This window comes from Spermophilus citellus (genome assembly GCF_964194105.1).
Source record: "Spermophilus citellus genome assembly, chromosome: 19".
Taxonomy (NCBI): Eukaryota; Metazoa; Chordata; class Mammalia; order Rodentia; family Sciuridae; genus Spermophilus; species Spermophilus citellus.
This window is the reverse complement of record NC_138201.1, coordinates 9,075,433-9,102,648: the sequence shown is the minus strand read 5'-3', so window position 1 is coordinate 9,102,648 and position 27,216 is coordinate 9,075,433. Positions and strand designations below refer to the sequence as shown.

Here is a 27,216-nt window from a genome sequence, read left to right as displayed (position 1 = left end):
TAAATCCTTTGGATCTTGTAGGGGCACCATCCCCCCTCCACCAAAGAATCTTAACTAAGTGTCTCCAGCGACCTCACCATAATTATTAACAGAATGTCAGCAAAAGGTTTCTGCAAAAGAGCCCAAAGGTGGTTAGACTTCCTATTTCCTGAGGCTCTGTCTTGCAAAATCTAAGTTTGGCCATGAAATTCATGATGCTTACTTTTGCTTTTGTGGTTAAAACCTCTGACTAATGAGAGAGAGAGAGAGAGAGAGAGAGAGAGAGAGAGAGAGAGAGAGAGAGAAAGTACTGTTTTTTCAAAGTAAAAAAAAAACCCGAAATACTTTTATGTAGATTCTTGCAAAAATGTCAACCTCCAAGCCCCTCCTTGTACCCTCCCATCGGGTAGAAAGTTCAAAGAATTCCTAGACTCATTGTTCAAAGGACGAAATTTTGGCATGAGCCACACTCTGGACTGGCCACAGCCAATAAACCTGTTTCCTGTTAAGCCTCATCTGTCCTACATCAGTCTGACCTCCACAAATACTTCCCCAAGGGACCCTTCTCTGACTCCCCTCCCTCTCTCCCCCTCACCCCATAACCTAGAGCACCTATCTCAGTGTGATTATCTGATCACCCTCCTATTACACCCAAATCTAGAGGCCACAAGATGGGAGAATCATTTTGATCCTGAATCTGCCGCATCTACTACAAGGTTTAGTATCTCATCAGTTCTGCCAAAGTCTCTTCTTTTTACTTTTTAAAAACAATCTATTTGCTGAGCACGGTGGTGCAACCCTGTAATCCCAGTGGCTTGGGAGGCTAAGGCAGGAGAATTCAAGGTCAGCCTCAGCAACTCAGTGAGACCCTGTCTCTAAATAAAAAATAAATAAATAAAAAGGGGCTAGGGATGTTGCTCAGTGGTTAAACACTCCTGGGATCAATCTCTGCTATCCAAAAAAAAAAAAAAAAAAAGAAGAAGAAAAAAAGCCACTATTTTCCTCACCCTTGAAATTCAAATTTCTGTATTTCACTAGAACTCGTCAGAATGAAAGCAAACTAAAATAAAGCTCCACACTTAGAAGGGGTGCGGCCTTGAAGATAGAAATTTTGGCATGAGAGAGAGGGAGCAGATAGGAAGAGCCATTTTGCAAGGTAGCAAGACCCCCAGAGAAAGGGCACAGATGTCCTTCTCCATAGCGAGGTGCTGATTTCAGAGGCGCTTTGTACCCGCTTCATTTTTCAGCAAGCAGAGACTACAGAGGGAAGAAATGTGCTGTGCAAATCAGCGACTTGGTGTTGTTTTAAAACCCCGTTTATCTTTTCAAAATGCAAGCTCGCTTTGTGTGAAATGACCAGAACCCAGCTTTGAACACCCATAACCAAAGCGACTTGGCCTTTCCAAGGTGCTCCCTAGGGTACGGGTTGGTTTGAAAGAATAAGAAAGTGTGCAAATTCCAAGTGATTTCACAACGGAGCCAGCCTTTGGCGAGCTCTGAAATGCCACATAATCAGCTCTAACTGTGGCTCCAGCAGAGCCTGCCATGTGCACTTATGAATTCCTGTGGAGCATTCTCATAACACCCCTCCTTTCCAGGGGTTAATTTTGATGGTGAAGATTGTGATAATGTGATAATCTGCAACTAGCGGATGTGAGAAAAAAAAATGGGGTGTGTTACAGCCAGAGAAGGCAAGATCTTTCTGGGTTTTGCACAGAATGGCAATACATTTTTTTTTTAAGCAACCATTATGTCCCCAAGATCTGAACGGGCGGGTTCTGATCAGCCTCTGAATGAGACTCAACATTTCTTTTAGTTCATAACACAGGCTAAGTCCGTCTCTCTGTTAAACACAACCACTTCATTTGGAGTTTTGTAATTATTCTACAAATGTCCAAGTCATCAGCGAACATGGTGAACTCAAATCTGCTTGACTGAACCAGTAAGTGTCTCACCTACACCGTTTGTCCTTGATAAATACAGAGCCACTTAAATTAAACTTTGTATCTTTTTGGTACTGGGGATTGAACTCAGGGGCACTACCACTGAGCCACCTCCCCAGCCTGATTTTGTATTTTATTTAGAGACAGGGTCTCACGGAGTTGCTTAGTGCCTCCCTTTTGCTGAGGCTGGCTTTGAACTCGAGATCCTCCTGCCTCAGCCTCCCGAGCTGCTGGGATGACAGGCACCAGCATGCCTCGATGATTCAATCATTTTTTCTTTTAAACCAATATTCATACAATATCGTAGGAATCAATATTGTGCAGAATCAAAGGATTTGACCCTATCTGTAGATAAGATGCTGCAATCTTCTGGGTTAGCTTGCCCACATAGATGGCATTCTCTGTTCCTGAACTTGGTCCACTTCCATAATTCTGTTCCCAAAGAGCTGAAAACCAAACTCGGAAAGTTAAAAATAGATGTATGAAAAAAAAAAAAAAAAGCTCAACTTCTTATTTGTGCCTAAGAGACTCGGGATCTGGATCCCTGACCACAGTACCCATGCCTCCTCTGGGCACCTCACCAGGGTCTCTCTCAACTTCCAGGAGAGCCCCGTGTCCTCACTGTGAGAGCGCCTGGGTCCCGGCAGCGTCATGATGCAGGGACCTGACCAAACATCTGAGTCGCTGCGGGAAACGCTGCTGGAACTGCTCATTTCTTTTCTTAGCTGCCAGAGATGAGCATCCTTGAGTCTATTTCCAGCAAGCGTCGAAACAAGAATGGCTCCACGCGTCCCGCGGTGACTGTCCCCTGGATTATTTATAAAACGCTCAGCCGGCTTCGTGTTGCTGAGAGAACAGGGTTGATCATTTGTTCTGTTCCCACGGGTACCTCCCCGGTAGCACTCCAGTGGGTGCCTCATGTGCTTCTCACATCTCCGAACCCTTCATGTCCCAGCGAGCGCCTCTGTTCCCGCACGGGACCGTCCCTCAGTGCTTTTTAGGCCAGAGGCCCCTGGAAGAGAGCTCTGCCTGTGGTTCAGCCTGTGCAGGGTCACAGTGGCTTGGTCATTCAGGGGTATGGACCCGGTCCCTCTTTCCAAAAGCCAATTCCTTTTTATTGGTGGGGGGTACCAGGGATGGAACTCAGGGGCACTCGACCACTGAGCCTCATCCCCAGCCCTACTTTGTATTTTATTTAGAGACAGGGTCTCACGGAGTTGCTGAGCACCTCGATTTTGCTGAGGCTGGCTTGGAACTTGCCATCCTCCTGCCTCAGCCTCCCGAGCTGCTGGGTGACAGGCGTGCATCTCTGCGCCTGGCTGCCAATTCCTTTTGGTATTCATGCACTTGCCTCTGACTTTCCCTGATCATTGGGCCTTTAATTCTACAGATCAGACCTGGAGATCATCTTTAAAAAAAAAAACAATTATCATTATTATTATTTTTTATTTTCAAGGGGTGGGGATGTTTGAAAAGAAAATAGAGACGTTCCTCACCTCAATTAAAATCTATATATCCAGAGTCTGGCGTTGTGGCTCAGTGGTAGAGCACTTGCCTAGCCCATGTGAGGCACTGGGTTTGATCCTCAGCGCCACATAAAAATAAACAAATAAATAAAGTACTGTGTCCATCTACTACTTGAAAAAGAATTTTTTGAAAATCTACAGAACACCTTGTATCTGTGATGAAAGTAAATATAGAGTGACTATCAGGAGAGAGGTGGAGAAACTGGGGCCATCATTAATTAATTAGAATTGTTACATGGAAACCTTTCTATAAAAGCAAAGAAAGGAAAGAAGAGATAGAAAAAATAATTCCTTAAAATTTACCAGTAATTAAAAAAAAATGATCCTTTTAGGCAATGGAATAAATCATATCACATTAACTCCTGTTTATTAAGTAGGTGAGTCTATTTCTAGACTTGCTATAGTTTCAACAACAGCTTAGACACCTCTTTGGGTAGAAATAAAAGAAGACTTAAGATAGGAAGTAGACAACTATTACTTTGGGGGAACTTTTTAAAAAAGACGACCAGCGATCCTCTTTGGGGTTAATCTAAGACACTGGGGGCTCACCAGAAGGTGCAGAATTATTCGGTGAACAGGGAATGTTTGTTACTTAGACCAAACTCGTGTTTTTCCTACAGCCATTGACATGGAGGCATTCAGAAGTAGAGCCATGAAACGTTCAAGTTTCACTCGAGTCGACAGGTCGGTTCAAAGGCGAAGACCGTGTCCGTGGCTGCGCAGAACACACTTAATGAGGTAAGTGACCTCAGGAATATTCATCTCCGGCTTCAGGCTGTAGCAGGGAAGCAGGCGAGTGGCCCCAATTCCTCCTTCTGGCTTCTTTTGCGGACTTCTTTTGAGCTGATGGATCCCACAGCTGAGGGAAAGGCATCCTGTGCCTGGTGTTTAGGACAGATACTCCCCGTAGCCTGTCCCCCTAAAATAAGCAACTCTCCACCAGCCCTTGGATCAGCTAATATGTAAAAAGTAGCCGCTGATCAATGTGTCTCTTTTTTTTTTTTCTTTTCTTCTGTTCAGAGGGTAGAAGAGGAGGAGACTAAATCAATGCAGGAGAGCATTCCCTGTGTCCCATTCTTCTAGGCTGATCCATCTCTAATGTTTTGGAGCCTCCTCTGATGGACAAGGTGGGAAGAGAGATGAAGGGGGGAATTGTGGATTCCATTCTGATGAGTCCAAGTTCATCTTTCAAAGGAACATAGTAGAGTTGTCAAGGGGCATCAAAAAGATTTAAGTGTATTTAATTCCCCATTTATTTTTTAAAAAAGATGCTGTAGGAGGGTGCTTGGCCTATCTCTAACTAAATGTTAGCCTTTTCTCATGGAATTGAGAGAGACATCTATTTAAGGGGAATAGATACAGTTTCCTGGTTAAGAAGTAGTTCGGTGTCCTCCATAGGAACTACATTACAGACTGTAGCTTCAAACGAGCCAGACGATCCCCAACATTCTTGAGGAATGGTCCAGCCACAGTAGGTCAGTGCCACCCAAACACACATTTCAAATATCAACTCCCGGGGTTCCATGTCCACATCACAGAGCCCACATTTTTTTTGGTACCAGGGATTGAAGTCAGGGGCACTCGACCACTGAGCCACATCCCCAGCCATACTTTGTATTTTATTTAGAGACAGGGTCTCACTGAGTTGCTTAGGGCCTCATTATTGCTGAGGCTGGCTCTGAACTCACGATCCTCCTGCCTCAGCCTCCTGAGCTGCTGGTATTATAGGAGTGCGCCATCACACCTGGCCAAAGCCCACATTTTGCCTCCATGATGAAAGAGCCTCTTCTGAATCGCTGACCTCCAAGGAGGCTGGCCTTAACCTACTGGTCACCTATGGTTTTGAAATTATTTCCAAGGGGTAAGGCATCCCTCCTGGAAGTCACTTCTCAAGTCACATGAAAGGGGCTTGGCTACATCAGCCGGGGCCCATCCACAAAGACTCGCGATCCTAACACCATTATTTATCAATTGTTACTTAAGTCTTTTTAAGACTGGGATCCATTTAGCCACCTTCCCCGATCTCCCCACGGGCAATGAATGAGACAAGGAAAGTAGGATATTGGGTCCTCCTCATTCCCAGAGGCCCCTGCAAGCAGGAAAGATCAAAACGCAGCCTTAGGAGGGCTAGCTCTTCCTACAGCCTCTCGTTGACAATTAAGTCAAAGGCCAACTTCACAGCCACTTTTAATATCTCACATTGTGCTTAAAATGTCATGTGAGATAAGTAGAAGATAATATTCCCTAGTTAATTTGGAAAAAAAAAAACCTGACTACTCAACATAATTCCATATATATATATATATATATATATATATATATATATATATGTTTTTTTTTTAATCTTGACTCTTCCTAAGGTCACGTTATACTTTTTTTTTTCCCCTCAAGAGATGAAATGAAGTCCGGGCCCATATTTGTACATATGAAACAGAGAATCCAGATGTAAAAAAAAAAAAAAAAAAATCACGCAGGGCTTAGACTGTGAGAAGACTATTGATAGAGTTGACCTCGATCATCATTTTGAGCAAATTCAAGAGCAACTTTTAAACATTAGAAGAATAGCTACGTCCGCATTTTTTTTTTTTTTATAAAGCCACGGTGTCAGAGCATGACCAGTTTATTGTGATAGATAGAAATTCCATAGGAATCCCTGAGAAGATATATGTGAGAAGCATTTGCCTTCCCAAGAGCTGTTAGGCGAAGGTAAACCGAGAATCACCGATTATCAGAGACGAATCGTCTTCTGATGTAACTTCGATGTGAGCTCAAGCCGATGAAAACGATCCCACCAAGTCTGACAAAGACAAGGGTGTTTGGACGTTTTAATGGTGCAGATTGCTGCTACTTTTATCATGTCTTTTTTATCTACAGGACAAAGAGGAAGCTTCCTTCAGCTATCTGAATACAGGGTGAGCACCTGAGAGCTATTCTGGGAGCCAAGATCCAGGAAGGAGGAGGTGCCTACCACACTGAGGGGACTATGTAAGTTTCAATGAATGGAGGAAATATGTCAGAAGTACAGGGCTGCTTCCTGTAGGAAAGCAGCCAGTTCTTCAAATCACCAGCTAGGTGGACGTCAATATCCAAGGGGGCCCTGACATGCCGGGTGGACTCCATAACTAGTCATCACTGATACTTAGAACCCAAAGGATAGCACCTTGCAGTTCAAAAATAAAGCCTCAAAAAAAGTCACTCTTAACCGTTAACAATAGAGTAAGAGCTGGCCAAATACAAAGGCTATTTCTAAATAGGAGTACCCAAGACAATCTGGTCATCTCTTCCTTATTGATTTCCCATGCGTACAACCAAAGACGTGAAGTCAAAGGATTCTAGGTGCTTCTGCTTGGATTGGAGCCACAGACACAGCTCCATAGCTCAGGGCTTCCCCCAACATATGATCCCTGGGAGATCTTACCAGGAGCAAGTTCTGATTCTGTGGGCCCTGGGTGGAGTCAGAGAGTCTGTCTCTCGAACCAGTACCCGGGTGAGACTGGTGCTCTTGCTGGTCCATGGACCCAGAGTTTGAGTAGCGAAGATCTTGGTGACATATAAAGAAAGGTATGGATAAAAGAAAAATCTCCTTGGATGGACAGTTTGTAGGGATCTGTGTCACTGTGACCAGAACACCTTACAAGAACAAGTTAGAGGAGGAAAAGTTGATTGGGGTCTCAGTCCATAGATGGCGGACTTCATTGCTCGGGATCCAAGGGGAGGCAGAACATCATGGTGGAAGGGTGGAAGAAAAGAGGTGCTCAGAGCTCACGGCAGGGTCAGGAAGCAGAGAGCGAGGGAGGGGGGGAAGATGCACTCTTCCAGGATAGCCCCCTGAAGGCCACCTCCTCCTGTCATGCCCCATCTGCCCACAGTTACCACCAGGTCATTCAAACTAGGGTGGACAGGTTAGTTCCAGTTCTCACAGTCTGATCATCTCACCTCTGAATACTTCTGCAGAAACACAGGAGCTTTGGGGAGGTACCTTACATCAAAACCTTAATACCCCTGGTTTTAATAGGTTGCCCCAGTGAATCTAAAATTGCCCAACCACCAGCAGCCAGAGGTGTGGTATGTGTAGGAGCAACAAGACAGAGCTCAGGGCTCCCCCAGCCTATGACCCTTGGGAGATCTTAATACAAGCAAGTTTTGATCCTGGGCCCTGGATGGAGTCTTGAGATTCTCTTTTTAACCAGTTCCCAAATGAGACTGGTACTGCTTGGACCCACCTTTTGAGTAACCAGGATCTTGGTGACATATTAAAAAACCAGGTATGGGATCAAAACTTCCCCTGATGGACAGTGTGTAAGAATTTCCCTGATGAAAAATTGGGGAACTTTAAATAACATTGGAAAGAAGAATCTCCTAGGAGTTCAGTTCTATCCCTATTTAATAAGAGCTTCCATGAAAGGTCATGCATCCCTGGTGCTCAATGACCCTGGAATTGGCAGAACGCAGACAGAACATTCTAGAACATTCTAGAAACTCCGTTTCTCAAGGAAAGGAGCGCCAAAGACAGCCAGCGTGATTTCTATTCCTTTCCGTGTTGGCCTCAACATCCAATGGTGAAAATCTATGCCGTGACGTCATCTCCGAATTCATCGACAGAAACCAAGAGCCTACAATGTGTTACACACAGCCATTGCTGGAGAGTTGGAAAGACAGGGCCTTTCAAAACGGATTGACGGCTGCCCATGTCCATGTTCTCTGAAGAGGTTCTGACACCGCACAGCTTTTGCAGCAGGACACGCAGCGTACCTTACGATGGATTTCATGCCATGACTGAGCACCCCACTGATATCATAAACGGCTGACTCATTTCCTTCCCTCCGCATGATGTTTTGCAATTGGAACTGGGATACCGTATGCTGGTTTCTAAAATGCACGGTATGGCCAGGAGCTCGGGGTGACTCTGCCAGCTTTGAGGGTAATTCACAGCTTGCCATAGGAATGAGAGAATCAAGGCTGGGCAGTCTACTTGGAAGGCTTTTGCATAACTGGGGTCAGGGAAAGACTTACGGCCCCAAAGTGGTGGGTGCCTGAGATGCTCCAAGCTTGAAGGTTCTCCTTGTTGCTTTGTTGAAAAATCTCCTTGCTCTTTGCCTGCCCCTGCTCATACTCTGAGCACACACGGTCCCTAATAGCGCCCATAATGAGAATATTTATTTCCCTATCTCTCACCATCATAACTGTCAGGGATGTCAGCACAGCCCCAGGAACCGGATTTCAGAGCTGCCAACTGCTGCCCGCGGAGATGAGTGTGTTTCAGGAGATGTCTGTGGGAATGTGGAATGAATTTCTCCGAGGGCAGGATGCTAAGGGGGCTCACTGTGCAACACCCACTCCTGTGTTTTAGCTTTCTTGAAGTCATAAGTTCCAGAAAGGAGCGGGGCTTTGCAAATATACCTCCAAGATTAGTTATCAGGGTTGCCGCCACATTACAAGACATTTAACATTCTGGTAGAACAGAAGAAACCAGCAAAAGCTTCCGTTTTTATGCTGATCAGATTTCATATGCGGAAGAGATACGTGAGTCTGAGGAAATTTCTCCTGAATCCAAACATATGTCCACGATGAAGTGATCTCCTTACATAAAGGACAGACCTTCCATAATGCAAAACATATTCCACAAAGAAGAGTCTTAGCTTTTATTGAGCAATAACTACGTGAAGATTAGGGATCTGAGGATCCCTTTAATCTCTTCACCTACTAGGGTGAGGCATACAGATTTGAAGATGTTTGCTTCCTTTCAAATAATTACCTGAAACAGAACTGGAACAAGAATACACACCTATACTCCAAATTTAGTGCTTCTGAGGCTAACATAAAAAATAAATCAAGTTCAAAAGAGAGCAAAAAAAAAAAAATTCCCCAGCATGAATGACAGCAATCAGACTTGGACGCAGTGTTCATCTCCCAAACTAGAGAACCACAATTCCACATTCTTGATCCAGATTCAGGGAGCCTTCCTGTTCCAAGTTGCATGCTTCACGTGCAAGCCTTTCCGAGATTTTGCTAATGGTTACTTTGTGCTAGAAATGTTAGGTGGATGGATGGAAAGGAAGAGTTACAGCTCTTGAATATCCGACCAAAAGAAAAGGGTGTTTTTCAAATTCTAAGCTTGCAAAATTGGTCCCATCAATCACACGGAAGGGCCAGATAGAAAATTAAGGCGATAATGGGGACAGCAGGTGTCACAGTAAATGTCAGCCTCAGTCAGCAAGAGCGGAGCTGATCAAACCCATCATCACACACCTCTGTGGGATCTTGATGGATATCCCTCCTTGTCAAACCGCTGCACCCCTGAACCCTCTCTGGGCAGTCACATTGGCCTCGAGGTCATCCCAGGTCCCGTGCACAGACACGGCAAGTTGCCTGATGTCTCTCCGTGTTTGTGCTTTAAATGAAACCTTGGTATGTCTTGGGACAGGAAAGCATCTGCAGGAAATACTTGATTTTTCCGTCTCTGTTGCCCCCCCGGGGAGTGGTCCATGGGAGGTGGGCAAGGTTCTCAGGCAAAGCAAACTCTTCAGAATCAAGCTAAATTGAAATGAAGAAAAACTTCTTCTGCCTTTGATCTTTGCTCTCTTTCTGATTCTTCTGGATGGGAACGCAGACCCTGTGCCTTAGTCAGAGCGCACACTAAGAGCCTCAGAGAAGGAACTCAGGAAGGGCTTGTGTCTTATAAGACACCCTCAAATGACTGTGTTAGGCCAGCCGCCGTGATGGTGCACGCCTACGGTTCCAGTGACTCGGGAGACTGAGGCAGGAGGATCTCGAGATCAAAGACAGCCTCAGCAATTCAGTGAGGTCCGAAGCAACATAGTGAGATCCTGTCCCTAAATAAAATGTAAAAAGGGACTGGGGATGTGGCTCAGTGGCTAAGCTCCCCTGGGTTCGATGCCCAGTATCAAAAATAAATCAACCAACCAAATAAGGATTGTAGAGTGCCGTGTGAAGCCCTGGGTTCCACACCTGGGTACACACACACACACACACACACACACACACAAGCCAGCGTTAGATCATACACATGTGACAGTCTTGCATATGAGAACAACAAAGTCTAATGCATTTAAGCCAAAGTGAGTAGGGTTTTCAGTTTTTTACACTCAAACACATCCCTAACTGATCTAGTGGCTGGGTCTCCACAAAGCCATCTTGGATTCTGTGACAAACTGACTTTGGTTCTTGGTCTGACAGTGAGTCATTGTGGTTAATAAGAAATAGACATTTGATTCCCCCCCCCTTGGGTCCTTAGCACAAATCTGCTAAACCCCTTGTACTTCCCTGAGGGATATCGATGGAAAAAAAGCACCTTTGGTTATTCCTAATAACCGCGTCTGCATTTTTGCTAGTGAGGTGGCCGTTGGCGGGCCCCCAGATACCCACAGGATCACAAGAACTGATCATATAACCAGAGAGTTGGAACTTTCCACTTGGCCACCCACGCCCCACCTCTGGGAAGGGAAGAGGGGCTGCCTACGGAGCTCTGGTATCATCCGCCAATGGTTCGATCCATTGTGCCTAAATAATGGAACCCACATCTGTGTCCGGTGCTCACAGGCTCTTGCCCTTCCTCTCTTTATCTGGCCATTCACCTTTATCCATTACAGAATTCCTTACATAAATGGGTAAAGGGACACTGTTTGAATCAGCTTTTTCATTGCTATGTCTGACCAGAACAATTTTAGAGGCAGAAAAGTTTATCTGGGGGCTCATGGTTTCAGAGATCCATGATCTATTCCTAGGGCCCGAGGTGAGGCAGGACATCATGGCGGAAGAGAGTGGCAGAGGGAAGCAGCTCACATGGTGATCAGGAAGCAGAGAGAGACTCCCCTCTCCAGATACAAAATACATACCCCAAAGGCAGGACCCCAGGGACCCACCTCCCCCAGCCACACCCCACCTGCCTCCAGTCACCACCCAGTTCACCCACCAGGGGATCCATTCACTGGTTAGGTTGAGGCTCTCACAACCCAAACATGTCTCCTCCACACCTTCTTGCATTGTCTCACCCAGGAGCTTTGGGGGGACACCTCACCTCCAAACCATAACAGACATTGAATAAACTACCATTCTCATAAACTCTGAAACCCAAGGAAGCGGTAGCTTGTCGAAAGCTTGCCATGGTCACCTGATGGGACCCAGTGTTGCAGGACCGAGCCTCCATTCTGTGGGATCTGACACCAACTCCACTCTGCGTAGTCAGCGTCAGCATGTCCACGGAGCCACAGGGCACCCCATCCGTGTCCAGAAGGTTGGAGAATTGGTAGTCGGGAGTGAAAAATGCTCTACCTTTGCTAGGAGCAAAAATGCTCATAGATCCCTCTTGCTCCTCCCCAGCAGAGAGGTCAAGTGAAACGGGCCTCTCTTTTTTTCTTTTTTTTAACCCAATCAAGTGCTAACAAGATCTGGACGCTTTAGCTCTGATTGTGACTCTAACTGATTCAGGTGACTTTCCCCCTGGGCCAGGCAAGCAGCCGTGGGCAGGAACGTTTGCACAATCTGATATTTTCCTATCCTAATTTTGGGAGGTGTACGCCATGGCTCTTCCTCCACAGGAAGGGACTCTGGGAATCTCTCTAAAGGACACTGTCCCCTTGGCCGGTGCCAAGGGGGAGAATATTCTGCAAGAAAAATAGCAGCCAGTGAGATGTGCACTTGTCGGGGGCACATGGATGCGTACCTCCAGAGTGGGGTGGCGGGCCACACAGCAGTACCATGCCCTGACCTCGGCGGACGGACACCGTGCTCCTTGTCCTCGTCTTAAAGTTCTCAAGATCTGTTGGGAGAAATAAAGGGAAAGGCGTTTAAGATTTAAAGGGCTGAGATATCCTGGGAGAGGGTCGCTTTTTCCAAAAAAAAAAAAAAAAAAGAGAGAGGGATGAGCGGAAAGTCACCCTTGGGAGCACCCGCAGCAGGATCCGAATGTGGCTTTCTCATACTGATGCTGTCCCTTGCTCCTTGGTTCTATAGTGACATCGTCCACTAACGTGGCCACTTTCCACCCATTTAGAGTCCTAGCCACATTTGAAGTGCTCCATAGCCACACAGCGTTAGTGGCTACCACAGACGGAGAACACGTCCATCATTCTAGATGATTCAACTGGAACTGTCTGGTGCAGATGGAGGTGAAGAAATTGAGATTTGAAAATGTTGTGGCTTCTTTGTAATTAGACATCATTATCAGAATGAAAATGCATAATTTCTTTTCTTTTTTTTTTTTTTTGGTACCAGGATTTGAACTCAGGGACTCGACCCCTGAGCCACCTCCCCAGCCCTATTTTGTATTTTATTTAGAGACAGGGTCTCACTGAGTTGCTCAGCACCTCGCTTTTGCTGAGGCTGGCTTTGAAGTTGCGATCCTCCTGCCTCAGCCTCCTGAGCCACTGGGATTACAGGTGTGCACCTGGTGCCTGGTGAAAATGCATGCTTTGTAACAATTCTGCTCACTTCGTGAGCACTTCCACGGTATACAATTATACTCCTTTCCCTGTATTCATATATGCCTAGAAGATGACACATGCTGTCTTTATAATTACACACATACCTATAAATGTATATATAAGTACAAATAGATACACACCTAGAGTTTTTGAAACATTCTTGTGTACTTTGTTAAATAATGGGAAGGCACACTTCTGGATCTTTTTGGAATGAAGTTCTATTTCCTCAATGAGGTCAAGTCTGCTTAGAGACATAAGATGTGCATAAGATGTGAACCCAAAGATGACAGTTTGAGGCAATAAGTAAGCACTTGGTGCATGAGGTGGCTGGGGAAATGAATAGACACTTCACAGAAGAAGAAATACAACTGATCAACAAACATATGAAAAATGTTCAACATCTCTAGCCATTGGAGAAATGCAAATCAAAACTACTCTAAGATTTCATCACACTCCAGTCTGAAAGGCAATTATTGAAAAGAGAAGTAATAAGAAATGTTGGTGTGGATGTGGAGAAAAGGGCACACTCACACATTGCAGGTGGGACTGCAAATGGGTACGACCATTATGGAAAGCGGTAAGGTGTTTCTCAGAAAACTTAGAATGGAACCACCATTTGACCCAGCTATCCCACTCCTAAGTTTATACCCAAAGGACTTAGAACCAGCATACTGCAGCAACACAGCCACGTCAATGTTTGTAGCAGCTCAATTCACAAGAGCCAAATTATGGAACTGGCCTAGGTGCCCTTCAACAGATGAAGGGATTAAAAAATGTGGCATATTACACAATGGAGTACTACTATATCTTAAAGAAGGATGAAATAATGGCATTTGCTGGTAAATACATGGAGCCGGAAAATATCATGCTAAGTGAAATAAGTCAATCCCCCTAAAACCAAAGGCCAAAAGTTTACTCTGATATGCGGATGCTAATTCACAATATTGGGGGCGGCCAGGGAAGAACAGAAGTGCTCTGGGTTAGGGAGTGAAGGGAGGGGAAGGGGCATGGGGGTAGGAAAGACAGTAGAATGAACCGGACATTATTACCCTAGGTGCATTATGATCACACGCCCGGTGTGATTCTACATGGTGTACAACCAGAGGAGTGAGAAGTTACACTCCATTTACGTATGATGTGTCAGAGTGCATTCTACTGTCTTGTGTAACTAATTGGAACAAATTAAAAAATCAATTATCACTCAAGCTATATCTAATCAAGTGACACATACAATTGTTCAAAAGATGTGTTTTCTCTTACCCCCCCCCAAATGGGAGGGTCTTAAGTGCCACTTCACTTTATTGATGTCTAAAACAATTTAATGTCCTGATTTCAGATGGAAGGACCCCTTGTGACTCAAGGTGTCGTGGGGGGGCTGTAAACCATGTGGCTGTACCCACCAGCCTGAGGGGACATTTACCTCTTGCTTTCTGCGGTCAACTGGGTAAACATCGTAAGGTGACTACCACATGAGATCCTAACAATAGTTCTGCCAGTTCGTTACCTTCCATTTTTACAGACTAGAAAAGAGGGGCATCACCGGCTCACTAAAGGTGACAAGGTGACATTAGTGAGGGGCAGCGTGTTATCATTTGGAACTGGGCTGCTCCCAATGGCTCATGGTGGAAGGCTTGGTTTCCAGTGGGTGGCACTATTGAGAGGTGGTAGACACTCAAGAAGCTTCATGTTCGTCGGAGGAAGCAGATCACCAGGAGCATTTCTCCACCATGTTGCTCTGCCTCCCCTCAGGCCCAGAAAAAAAATGGCGCCAAGGACCCAAACAAACCTTTCCTACTCTGAGTGGATTTTCTCAGGTCATCTGTCACAGTGTCGGAAAGCTGACTATCCATCCAGAGAAACCTAGATCGTCTCCCTGCCGTTACTACATCCATCTCTGGTTTCAGGGAGGACTCAGGGCACTGAAATTAATAAATGCATCATTGAACAGATCTGATTTTATTCATCTTTTTACATCACACAATCATGTGATAAAATAATAGTAGTGACTGTTATTCACGATGATTTCTTTTGTAGGAATTAGGAAAGTTGGAAGTTTAGCCATGGTTGTTTTCGCCATTCAGAGGTTTACAAAAGTTCCATGAAGTTCCACCCGATTTCCAGCTCAGGGTGCAAACACTATGAGAACATACAATCTGTCCTGTCGCAACTCAAGAGTTTAGTGGGCAGAACTGCCACCTGCCACCTAACCGCGGGACCCAAGGGCCACCAGAGTCAAGATCTGAGAAGAGTGTGAAGGACTCACACCTACTCAGCACAAAGCCAAAGGGCACTATGATCTGAATCACCTTTTGTCCAATAGGCACCAGGTAAGGGGGGGGGCATATTTTTGTTCTCCTTAAGGAAATGCTCTTCAAAGAGACTTAAGCCAGAGATTTTTTTTTAACTTCATTGTAGATTTCATATCTTAAACCCTTCTCCCTCAACGAGACACTGAATCCGTTTGAATTGCCGCATCTGCACACAGGCTCTTAGAGTGACTTATCGAAATCTTTTTTTTTTTTTTTTTTTAAAAAGATATCCCATACAATTTCCAGAGTTGACTCAAAAATCAAGGACCAATAGATAACAGAGATCCAGTCTTTCCCAGGCAAAACCAACTGTGGTTTAAGAAACAGGAAAGAAAAGTATTATATGCAATGATTTTTTTTTAATTGCCTTCCCTGAGCTTAAAAGAACTGGATCCTACTTCTTCTTCTGGAATTTATGAATTTCATTCAGCTCTACGAGATCTGGGTATTCAGAGTATATTGCAATCCTTTAGGATTTGAGAAAAATAGCTAGAAATGTCTCTTAGTAGTTAATTAAAGCCGTCTCCAGATGGTAAACCCTTCCTACCCCCGCAGAGGACAAGAGAGGACGTCTGTGGGCGGATAGAGTTTGACAACCATCTCTGCCCCTTACTACTTGTGCTGACCTTGGGTAAGTCTCAGTCTTATCATAAATAAATGGAGAATAAATGTGGGCTTCGTTTTAAATGAAGAATCACTGTGCCAAGATTTAATGAGATGTTTGAAAAGCTCACAGCCAACCACAAGGACTTCAGGGTGAAAGGTGGGTACTTAATGTATGTTGTTTTTTTTCTGTCCATGAGGGAATGCTGGGATTCTGTGGCAATCATACCCCAAACCAGTGCATTATAGAAAGGGCTCCAGCTAGATGTGGTAGTGCACGCCTGTAATCCCAGTGGCTCGGGAGGCTGAGGCAGGAGGACCGTGAGTTCAAAGCCAGCCTCAGCAAAAAGCGAGGCCCTAAGCAACTCAGTGAGACCCTGTCTCTAAATAAAATACAAAATAGGGCTGGGGAGGTGGCTCAGTGGTTGAGTGCCCCTGAATTCAATCTCTTGTATCCTCCCTACCTCAATAAAAAGGCTCCAATTAGCAATGGCACCCTAGAACGAGTGGTGGATGCAAATCAAAATACACACTAGTTACACATGTGTTTAGGAAAAGATGGAAGGTCCCAAATTGGTGTCTTCATATATCATTTCATATACGATCTATTCAGATTCTGCTAGAAACATGATAATTTTCCAGGCTGAAGAACTGCGTGTGTGTGAATGAGCATTTTAAAAAAAATGCTTTTCTACTTTGTAGCAAAGCTTTCATCAGCAACATTTATGATTCATCTTACATATAAAATAATACACTCAAAGTCATTTTCTCTCCAAAGCTTTGGTACCCAGGTCATGATCATCCGCAGCAGCTTTCTGAGATAGCAAGGAGGCATTACGGAGAGTGTCCTGTGCCCATGAGCATTGCTCAGAAACCCACCACAGCACCCACTGGCACAATGTATCGAGGTCACCCGTGGGCCAAGTGCTTTCCCTGTATGCCTTGATTTAATCCCTTTATAGCTTCCATTCCCAGTTTACAGGTACCATTGCTGAAGCTCAGAGAGTTCCCTCCTGTATGTGCTCCACACACGTGGGAAGTGGTTGGAAAGATACAGTCATGTTCTGGTCCATCCAAAGACACAACTCTGAAGCCACCACCATCTAGGGGTTCCTCCCTGACTTGGAGAAGCTAATGACAAGAAGCCTTCGAACCAGTCGTTAGTGGACATCTTAGAGACAAATGGGAAGTTCACGTGGATGGATTTTACACTCCACGGGTTTGTAAGAAAAGTCTACCTTTCCAATGGACCACGGATGGGTTGGTACATTTGGTTCTAAATCTTCTCTTCTTCCTTTTGCATTTTCCTGAGGGTGAGCGCTCTCTGCAGGGATCGAAGCCCTGGGTACAGTTCAACAGGAAGAAAATAATGAGAAAAGACCCTATGAAGAGGTAGGATCCTTGCCTTCCCAGGAAGGAAGGGGAACAGTTCCCGTGCCCTGCTCTCTTTAGCTCACGCAGTTGGTTACGGACACATGAATACAACACCAAAGTGTGACAAAGGACATCCGTGGTTTTCTAAGACAGCTTATGTCTCCAGCTTTGTGCATACTTCACACGGATATATAATGTATAGACTTCAAAAAAAAAATAAATGGCTCCACTTGATGGTGTCGATTGCATTCATTAGCCGGATGCATAACTTTTTCGACAATCACATACCTAAAAAAGAAGGCGAAATTTTGCAGAAGATGTTTTCCTATCATATTTTTCTGCAAAAAAACAAAGGTCTTTTAAAACTCTCCTCTGGGATAGAACACCGACGTTTTCATTTTTAAATGAGATTAGAAAATATGCTATCGTCTTTGGGGCTGGGTTAGCTCCCTGAGAATGTCAAAGCCATTTAGCAGTCACATTCCTGGTGATGTAAGGTGTCAAAGGCCTGAGGTCACAGCAGGAGATCAATAACAGGAAGCCTTCATAGAAGTAAATGTTTGGAGTTCAGAATATGGAGTGAATCAGAGAGTCATGGGAAGAAAAAATATTCACTTATTTAAAGGTTTAGAGCCAATAAAATCTTATAATTAAGACCTGGAGATAGTCAAGAACAAATAAAATCAAGAGGGTCCAAGATCCTTTTTAAAAAAAAAAAAAAGAAGTAATAAGACTAAATAAAGCAAATTGATTTTTAAGGCCAATATGAAGAGATTAGCCATTATGTACTTGGGCAGGAAAAGGTGAGACTATTTGCAGACTGGGACCTCCCAGAGGAGGGTATAAAAACTATAGTTTAAACATGCCCAGGAAAGGCTCAGGAGATAATAACATACATTGTAGTTTGGAAAAAAAAAACATAGAAAAATTAGGGAGAAAAGCAAAAACGAAAAATGATATCATATATTTTTTAATGCACATTATTATTTAATGCAAGCTAAAAAAAATCCAATTTCCTTTTTTTTTTTTCCTGACTTGGCTAGACCTAGATTCTGTGAATTCTGATAGGGTGGCCTCCAAATAAGAAACTGTCAGCACCCGTTCCCTGTAGTATGGCTTCCTCCCGTTTCGAAAGAGGCAATCAATAAGGAGATCAATACCGACTTGGGAAAATGGTCAAGCGATGCATTTGTTATGAATCTGCTTTTCATAATGGCGATTGTGCCACTTACACAAAGAAAGAGGTGTTTTTGAAGATCTCGCCAAAAGCCCGTTATTCTGCGGCATATTTAAAATGATCTTTGGACTCTCTGCCATTTGTTCCCTGAGGGTGTATATGTGTGCATGCATCTGAGCGTATTGCACGGCCCAGAGTTAATAGTCCATAGTTCATCATCGTCATCATTCGGGAGTATCATAGGAAAGAAATCTTCAGAAAGTGACTCACTGAGAAAAAAACGAGTGAGCCCAAATCTCCAGATAAAGTAGCATTAGTGGGTCCAAGTCAAGTCTACTATGGAAAAAAGTGATCATGAGATTTAAATACACGTTTGAACCCAGGGCTTCATGCATGCCTGACATATTTTTTTTATATGACTTACCATCAAGACAAACACAGAGGTACCGGCTTCACAGAGCTTTCTCTGTGAAATTCTTACTATGGTGGTCTGAGAGAGTCTGTAGAACTTTTTATTCTATTCATTTATTTTTATTTTTTTGGCACCAGGGAGTGAACCCAGTCACATTCTGTCACTGAGCCACATCTCCAGCTCTTGTTTTTATTTTTTTAATTTTGAGGCAGGGTTCTTGATCATTTGCCAAGGCTGGGCCTCCAATTTGTAATCCTCCTGCTCAGCCTCTTAAGTTGCTGACACCAACACGTCAGGCTTGGATGACTTTTTTTTAATGCGAAGGTGAAAAATACCATGTTCATAAAACAATAAAGTTGATATTTGCTTACTTTGAAGAGGGACATAATCTATGCAACTTTTAAACAGAAATCAGAGATGAAGCATAACATAATTTACTGATGACGGAAATTTGCTCACCCAGCATATAGTTTGAGAATTTCACACGGTATACCAAGTAGAAATATGGTGAATGGAAATGGAAATCCACGTACATCCACATACAAGAAAAACCATACGATATTTGCGGATGAGCATGTTAGTATTTTGATATTCTTTGAGGTATTTACTGTCATTGGCTTATCCAATATTCAGCAAAAAAAAAAAAAAATTGAGCTACTTTTTTGCATGCTATGATGGGTGCTGATCTTTTTTTTTTTCTCTGCCACAACTAAATGAAGCAAAACAAAAACCTACAGTTACTCTAAAGACCGACAACAGCACCCCACCTTGTCGGCTGTTTAAAGTAGGGGGCCAGGTATTAGTTTGACATTGAAATATTGGGCGGGGGGATCTTTGTACAGATCACAGAAGGCCTGGTTCATACTCCTCAGTTAAGATGCTCTCAATTTACAAAGAATTCATTCACAGAAATGGCTCTGAACCTCCTTAGGGAAATCCCAGAACACTTCTTCCAGGGGGTGAAGGAAAGCCGACCTTGGAGCTGTCCGGGGTGCTGATTTTAGAATCCATTCTATTCTCTCTTTCCAGAGGTTAGTACATGCCAGACGAAAACTCTATCATGTGATACGACTCTGGAATTCTAGAAATACTATTTTAAACCACCAGCATCTTTAAAGTGCTGACCTTGCTATCCAAGGTCCTACATGCAGTTACCATGAAAAGCGACCGACTTGGACCACATGGGCCACCAGCTACTTCCTTTGCCAGTCAATCAGAGAGCGCTGTGGATTGGCAGAAGATGAGTTCTCAACAGCCAGATAAAGAAACAGAGGGGAACGTACTCTACGAAGTCGTGGGGGGAGGCGAGAGAGTGCTGAGAAAGTTCTAGAAGGAATAAAGACTTTCAAAAAAAAACAGGATGAGGGGATGCAGGGTGGACACTCCCACAGACCCATGTTCCTGGGTTCAGCAAATCCTGTATGGAGCAAAAGAAGGGACCCACCTCCCTCTTCAGCTTCTTGCCACACATTTATGACACTAGGCTCTGTTTCTGGGAACAAAACCTCGGCCAGAAATAAAAATAGCATGGATCGATATCACATTTCAAGGAGGCTGGTGGCGGGCTAGCTGGGCAATCTGACCACTTTTATCAATATTTAGTCTCTTTGGGGAGGGTGTGAGAGGGTCCCTGAGAGCTGGCACGCAGAACACCGTCTCGCACTCTGCCCGTGTTTAGTGATTCAGTCCACACGAAGCCGTGACCTAGGTTCCTTTCCCCATCCCATTTAATAGAAAGAGTGGAAAAAAAATCAACATCCAAGGTCACAGGTGAAGGACATGAAAGAGCTTGGGCCAGAATCTAGGCCTTCCTAACCCCAAAGTCCAAATCGGTAGCCTCTTGTTCCACATTGAAGTAAACAACAGGAATAAAATCAGACTTGTTAGTCGGGCACGGCGGGGTGCACACGCCGGTCATCCCAGCGGCTCGGGAGGCTGAGGCAGGAGGATCGCCGGTTCAAAGCCAGCCTCAGCAAAAGCGAGGCCCTGAGCAACTCAGTGAGACCCTGTGTCTAAATAAAATACAAAATACGGCTGGGGATGGGGTTCAGTGGTCGAGTGCCCGTGAGTTCAATCCCTGGTACCAAAAATAAATAAATAAATAAATAAAACCCTACTAGCTAACGGACTCTTTGAGACTCTCACAAGGTCACGCCCCTTAACTACTATTTGGCTTTACAAGAGAATAAAGTTTACTTTGCCCTTTACTCTGTGTGTGCTTGACTTTCGGGACAACTATTTTTTATTTCTCATTTTACTCCTTCTCCTTTTCTCGTTTTTTTTTTTTTTTTTACACTTTCTATTTTATCTGGACCTTTGTGCTATTTAAGGAGCCAAAGAACAACTCAATTTAAAGCGTCTGAGTTTCCCTGCGTGCTCCATAAAGACAGGCCCCCACCCACCTGCCACGGTCACTGTGACCAGGGAGATGTCACCTCATAAATAAGGAGACAGTGGCTCTAAAACACAAGCAATGATCACCCGCAGTTTTGTCTCTGGGAATTCATCTCTTTACGTACATGGCTCGACCCAAGAGTGTCAGTGGTTGGGCAGGTGCATCTTCTACCTTTGCTTTCAGACTTAACACCCCGTGAAACAAAGGCTTCAGAGAAGCTCTTGGCCGACTCTATTTTAGGATAAAATGTGGACTTTCCAATGCACCCCAAGGCCCTTTGGGGATCCGGCTCCTACCTGCAACATCAACTATATCCTTGGCTCTTTCCCTTTTGCTTATTTATTCTGAAATAACCATGTTTTGTTTTCTGTTCTTCAAACCCCTGAAGGTGAAACCTGCCTCGGACCTTGGTACTTGCTGTTTCCTTGGTTTGGAATCCTCTTGCCCCATTTTGGGGGGGGGACTTATTGTAATTTTTTTTTTAGGAGCCAACTCTAATGTCCACTCCTCACCGTGTCTGTCTACAGTGGACCACCCACTACATTGGCTCCAGGTATTGTAGGACATGTTCACTTTTAGGATATCCTGCATAGCAATCGCCAGCATCTCCATCTGCAGTCACAGTGCTTGCCAGATCCTCTCCCCAAGTGAAAGCTTGAGGGAGGTTGTCAATCTTTACCAGGTTGTAATGCAGTGCTCAGAACAGCGCTGGATACCTAATGTCTAATATAATAATGTCTCATTTAATAATAGCTTATTTAATAATAATAATATCTCATTTAATGAGTATTCATTGAGCAATGCTGTCCCTCCTGGTTTCATATCAAGGAAGGAGGTGGTCAGCCTGACTTCTTTTATTGGTGCATGTGACATAGTTTTCCAGCATCTACGTTGAAAGGACCTTTGTGTGCTCAGTGGCCAGGGATGTTCTCTGAAAGTTATCTAAGAAAAAGTCTTTCTAAGCAGTATGGAAATTCCTCAGCAAACTTGGAATAGAACCACCATTTGACCCAGCTATCCCACTTCTCTGTTTATACCCCAAAGACTTCAAAATCAGCACACTACAGGGACACAGCCATATCAATGTTTATAGCAGCTCAATTCACAATAGCTAAACTGTGGAACCAACTTAGATGCCCTTCAGTAGATGAATGGATAAAGAAACTGTGGTACATCTACACAATGGAATATTACTCAGCCTTAAAGAGGAATGAAATGATGGCATTTGCAGGTAAATGGATGGAGTTGGAGAATATCGTGCTAAGTGAAATAAGCCATTCCTCAAACACCAAAGGCCAAATATTCTCTCTGATAAGTGGATGCTGATGCATAATTGTGGGGGGGGTGGCTAGGGAAGAATGGAGGGACTTTAGATTGGGCAGAGTGGAGTAAGGAAAGAGGTGTGGGGGTGGGAAGGATGGTGAAATGAGACGGGCATTATTACCCTATGTACATGTACGGTTATATGACCAGCGTGATTCTGTACTATGTACAGCCAGAGGAATGAGAAGTTGTGCATTTGTGTACCGTGTATCAAAATGCATTCTGCTATCATGTGACACCAATTAGAACAAATTAAAAAAAAAGAAAAGGTTTTTCTAATTAAGGATGCTGAGCCAGCAACCGACCCCTCTTAAAATGAACGTTTAGAGGTATAAGATGGACCTACAGTCAGTGTATGAAATGATATCACCGTGTGGAACCCCCCCACCCCCAGCCCTTCCCTAGGGAATGTTCTGTGATGTTGCAAACACAGACCCGCACCCTGGGCACCCTGTGGGTCTGTTGTTAGTGATCAGGGCTACCATCTGTTAGTCAATCACACACCCAACCATTACCTATTCCTCACCCACTGCGAGAATTCTGTAGCGACCGACTTAGGATCATTATCGCTTACCCAGAAAGAAATGTGACTCTTTGTCTTGAATATTTTACTTCCTAACCTTTTCTCCTCAACACTGAAAAATTAAAACCAGCCAGGTCTAATTCAATGGATCAGTTTTAATAAGCAGGCCACCTGAGGGGCCAATCAGACAGGTTAAAGTAACACGAGGATGAATATTCTCTGAAGAAAATACGGAGAAGTCGCATCAGAGCCATCGTAAAGCCTGTAAGCAACGCATGTCCAAATGGTCACCCAAGGGACACAGAGCAGGATCCAACCCGAGAGACTCCAAAGCCACCAGCCACAAATTGCTCATGAAAAAAAGAAAAAAAAAAAAAAAAACAGAAACCCTGCTTCAAAGTGAAAGGAATCTCTTCCTCTCAAACTTTCTCATTCCATTACTTTTCTTCTCTTAACCTCTCAGAGTTACAAACCTGGACAATCAACTCGCTGTCCCATTTACCTAGCAATTAACGGCAGTGCAGACCACGACCCAGGAAAGAGCAGCCATTTCCAGCGTCCCTCCTAAATAAGATAGATGCTGCGTGAAGTGTCTCTAAATTCTATCTTTAAAAGTAGGCGACTCAGCCGGGGTGTGGTGGTGCACACCTGTCATCCCAGCAGCTCGGGAGGCTGAGGCAGGAGGATGGTGAGTTCACAGCCAGCCTCAGCCACAGCGAGGCCCTGAGCAACTCAGTGAGACCCTGTCTCTAAATAAAATACAAACTAGGGCTGGGGATGGGGCTCAGTGGTTGAGTGCCCCTGAGTTCAATCCCTGGTACCAAAAAAAAAAAAAAAAGGTAGGCAACTCTTCCCCAAGAAGCTGGGGAGGAAATAGCACTGATCACTGCTTCAAAGAGGACGGAGATGTTATCAATATTTCTTGTTGTCCACGCTCTGCAGAAAAACTTTGCTTTCCAGGCCAACAGAAGACACCTCACTTCATACTCAGTTTGGGGGTTTGGAACTAGTAAAATAGAGGTTATTCATAAAGACAAATGCCAGTCACATTAAGATCCATTGCTCCTGAGAGACTGGACATTCTTTTATTTATTTATTTTTAGTAATTTACTTGTCAATGAACCTTTATTTATTATTTTATTTGTATGCATTACTGAGAATCAAACCCAGTGCTTCAACACACTCTACGCAAGCGCTCGACCACGGAGCTACAGCCCCAGCCCCCAAACTGGACATCCTTGGCCACATAGTTAGTTTTTGGGGGGAATTCAAACCTAGAAGAAGTAATAGATTAATTGAATCCCTTCCTGAACGAAGGCCCATTCACTCCCCCTTTCCTTCGCGTTCCCTGAGTATAAAATACTTCCTGGGCTACTGGATGCTGGATTGGCTGTATACTGTTTAAAAAAAAAATTAAGGGCATAGGAAAAAAAATAAAAAAACAGGTTCTGTAGATAAATGAAATTTCCAGATGAGGAGCAGCTGTTATTTATATTGAATTTAAGTTGCTTCGGCAACTTCAACCATAGATTTTTATCTCATTTAATTACCGTTTTGGAAATAAAACCATCATCAAATATACATGCAAGCTATGTGTTTATTCATCATCTATTTAGATTTTTTTTTTTTTTTGCAATGGGTGCCGTTTTCCCGCCCCGGTTTTCACAAAGAGAAATCAGAGATAAGATGGTAGTGTGTGTCAGACCCGCCGGGCCTGAGAAGTGACATGGCTCGTGCCTCCTGGTTCTCCAAGGCACCTCTTGGTCCATGACGTTGGGGAGAGGGGGCACCCCTGCAGCTACCCTGAAGTTCTTAGGAGGGCTCTATGGCTGGATCCAGGGATCCAATTCGTACCAGAGCTGATTAGCAGAGGAAAAAAAAAAAAACATTTTTTTTTTTGGGGGGGGGATGTTTATAATAGAATGAAGTCTGAAGAAATAACCAGAACATGAGGCTTTTCATACCATGTTTCTACTTTTCAGACAAAATCCAAGAAATTCATACAGGGAGGAGAGGATACCTGGATATCTGAACCATGTGGTTCACTGCGGCTCTAATGATCAGTCTCTGGCCATTTTCCATTCTTGGCGATGACCCCCCCCCAAAAAAAAAAAAAAACCTGGCCAAAAAAAAAAAAAAACCTGGCAAAGTCAGGCCAATAGCTTATTCTCAAGTTACGGTTCCTCAAGTGACTTCATGCTGGAAGAATCAATATGCCAGTTTGGAATATTTCAAAATGGCACATTTTGGATGCCCAGGTGGATCAGGGAAGAGTCGCTTGCTATCTGGAATGGGCCCACCACAAGCACCCATGACCATGGGAGCCCCCGGTGTGGTCCCTGTGAATATATAATTGACAAATAAAAATTTCTCAAGGAGTTTCACGTGAGCAAAATGGAAAAGAATCAAAATGAATAAATCAAACCTAATGTCTGAGCTGGTAATGATGTTATTGAAAAATAATTTAAGGAAAAATAAGATTGGTGTGGACATTTCAAGAGAGGGGCTGGGGTTGTGGCTCAGGGGTAGAACGCTCGCCTAGCACACGTGGGGTACTGGGTTCGATCCTCAGCACCACATAAAAATGAAATAGCTATTGTGTGTCCACCTATCACTAAAAAGTAAATATTAAAAATAAAACACAGAAAGTCTTAAAAAAGAAAAAGAAAAAACTTTAAGAGAGCCGGGCACAGTGGTGCACGCCTGTCATCCCCGAGGCTCAGGAGGCTGAGGCAGGAGGATCGAAGGTTCAAAGCCAGCCTCAGCAATGGCGAGGCCCTAAGCAACTCAGTGAGACCCCGTCCCTTCAGCTCTCGTCCCCCATTGTGACTGCCGAGAAGGTGGGAAAGTCGTGCCCCGTGACACAGCGGTCTCGGCCACACCAGCAAGGTGATCACAGGTTCCCACGTTGGGTGGAGTCATGGTTTTCAGAATTTCAGAGGTGGGGATATTTTCACCACCTATTCCCCATTCTTTCCTTCCTCCCTCCAACAATATGGATGGTGCCATGTGTGGTAGATGATGAAGGGAACGTGACGATGAATCCAACAGGGTCCCTTGGCCCCAAGAAATGGACAATCTTTTTGGTTATATGCAAATACGGCATCGTTTCATACAAGAGAGCTGGGCGCCCGTGGATTTTCTTATCCCTGGGGGAGTCCTGGACCAACCCCCTGCAGAGACTGAAGGACAACTTCCATCCACACTGTAGAAAGTTCTGTGGGAATTGAAAGCTGGTATTTTTCACCAAGGGAGTGGACCATCCAACAGAATCCCTTTGGTGCACATGAGGGACCCATCCGTAGGACAACCAAGATGCTTGATTTTGCCTTTAACTTGCGGGGGGAAATGTAGGCCTGTGTTTTCTACTGGGCATCCATGTCCTGGTTCTTCTCCCGGGGTCCAGCTCAGCTCTGCTCATGGTCCTGTGTCACTACGGCAGGTCGGGGTGCATAGACAGCGCTGGGGATCAGCCACCTGCTACCGCAGGGCCTGGCTGCATCCTGAGGAGAGAGCTTTTACCATCACAATGTAGACTGTTGTCAACGTGGAGACCACGGTGGGCCTGGTTCTCAACACAGGAGACGAACTCCTGTCCAGATACAGCCTCGTCTCACCTCTCCAAGTCCTGGCCTGGTGTCTTTCCTGCTGCCCAATGAACTCCATGTTGATGTCTGGGGTGTGTCTCTGATTTCCATCTTCCCTGTTGGAGGTCAACGACCGAGTTCCAAGGTGACTTCTGTGGTTCTTCTACCACAGCGAGAAATATGAGAGCAGCAACCTCACTGTGGAGTTGAACTTGCACTTCTTCAGACTGTAGACGAGGCCCCGGTCACCAGGGACCTCTCAGTAGAGCAAGCGATGGAGACTTTTCTAAAGGTCTCCAAAATGTGTCTTTGTAGTTGAGCGAGGAAGCAAAAATATGAAGGATCTCAGAGGAAGCGAGTGAGCTATGTCTCAAACGCTGAGAGCCAGGCTCACACCCTGTTTGCCGAGTTGGAAGTGTGATGGTGAATTCGGCCACCTCTGGGTTGCAGGCATAATAAGTAATGGGAGCAAAACTTACTGAGAGCTACCTGTGTACCAGGCACTATTCTAACTGCTTTTCATGTATGACCTCATTTAATCCTCTCCATCATACCACGAGGTGAGTACCATCACATGACCCTTTATGTATGAGAAAACCAAGGCTGAGAATAAAATCAGTTG

At 44.5% G+C, this 27,216-nt stretch overlaps 1 protein-coding gene across 1 annotated transcript in view; it reads right to left on the bottom strand.

Moving 5' to 3' along the window:
- The window catches only part of CNTN4 (contactin 4), a 490,319-nt gene that overhangs the window by 202,295 nt on the left and 260,808 nt on the right, over window positions 1-27,216 (bottom strand). The window contains exon 5 of the mRNA XM_081276057.1: window positions 12,132-12,227. Coding sequence (XP_081132183.1) covers window positions 12,132-12,227 — 96 coding nt within the window. The remainder of the gene's footprint in view (window positions 1-12,131; window positions 12,228-27,216) is intronic.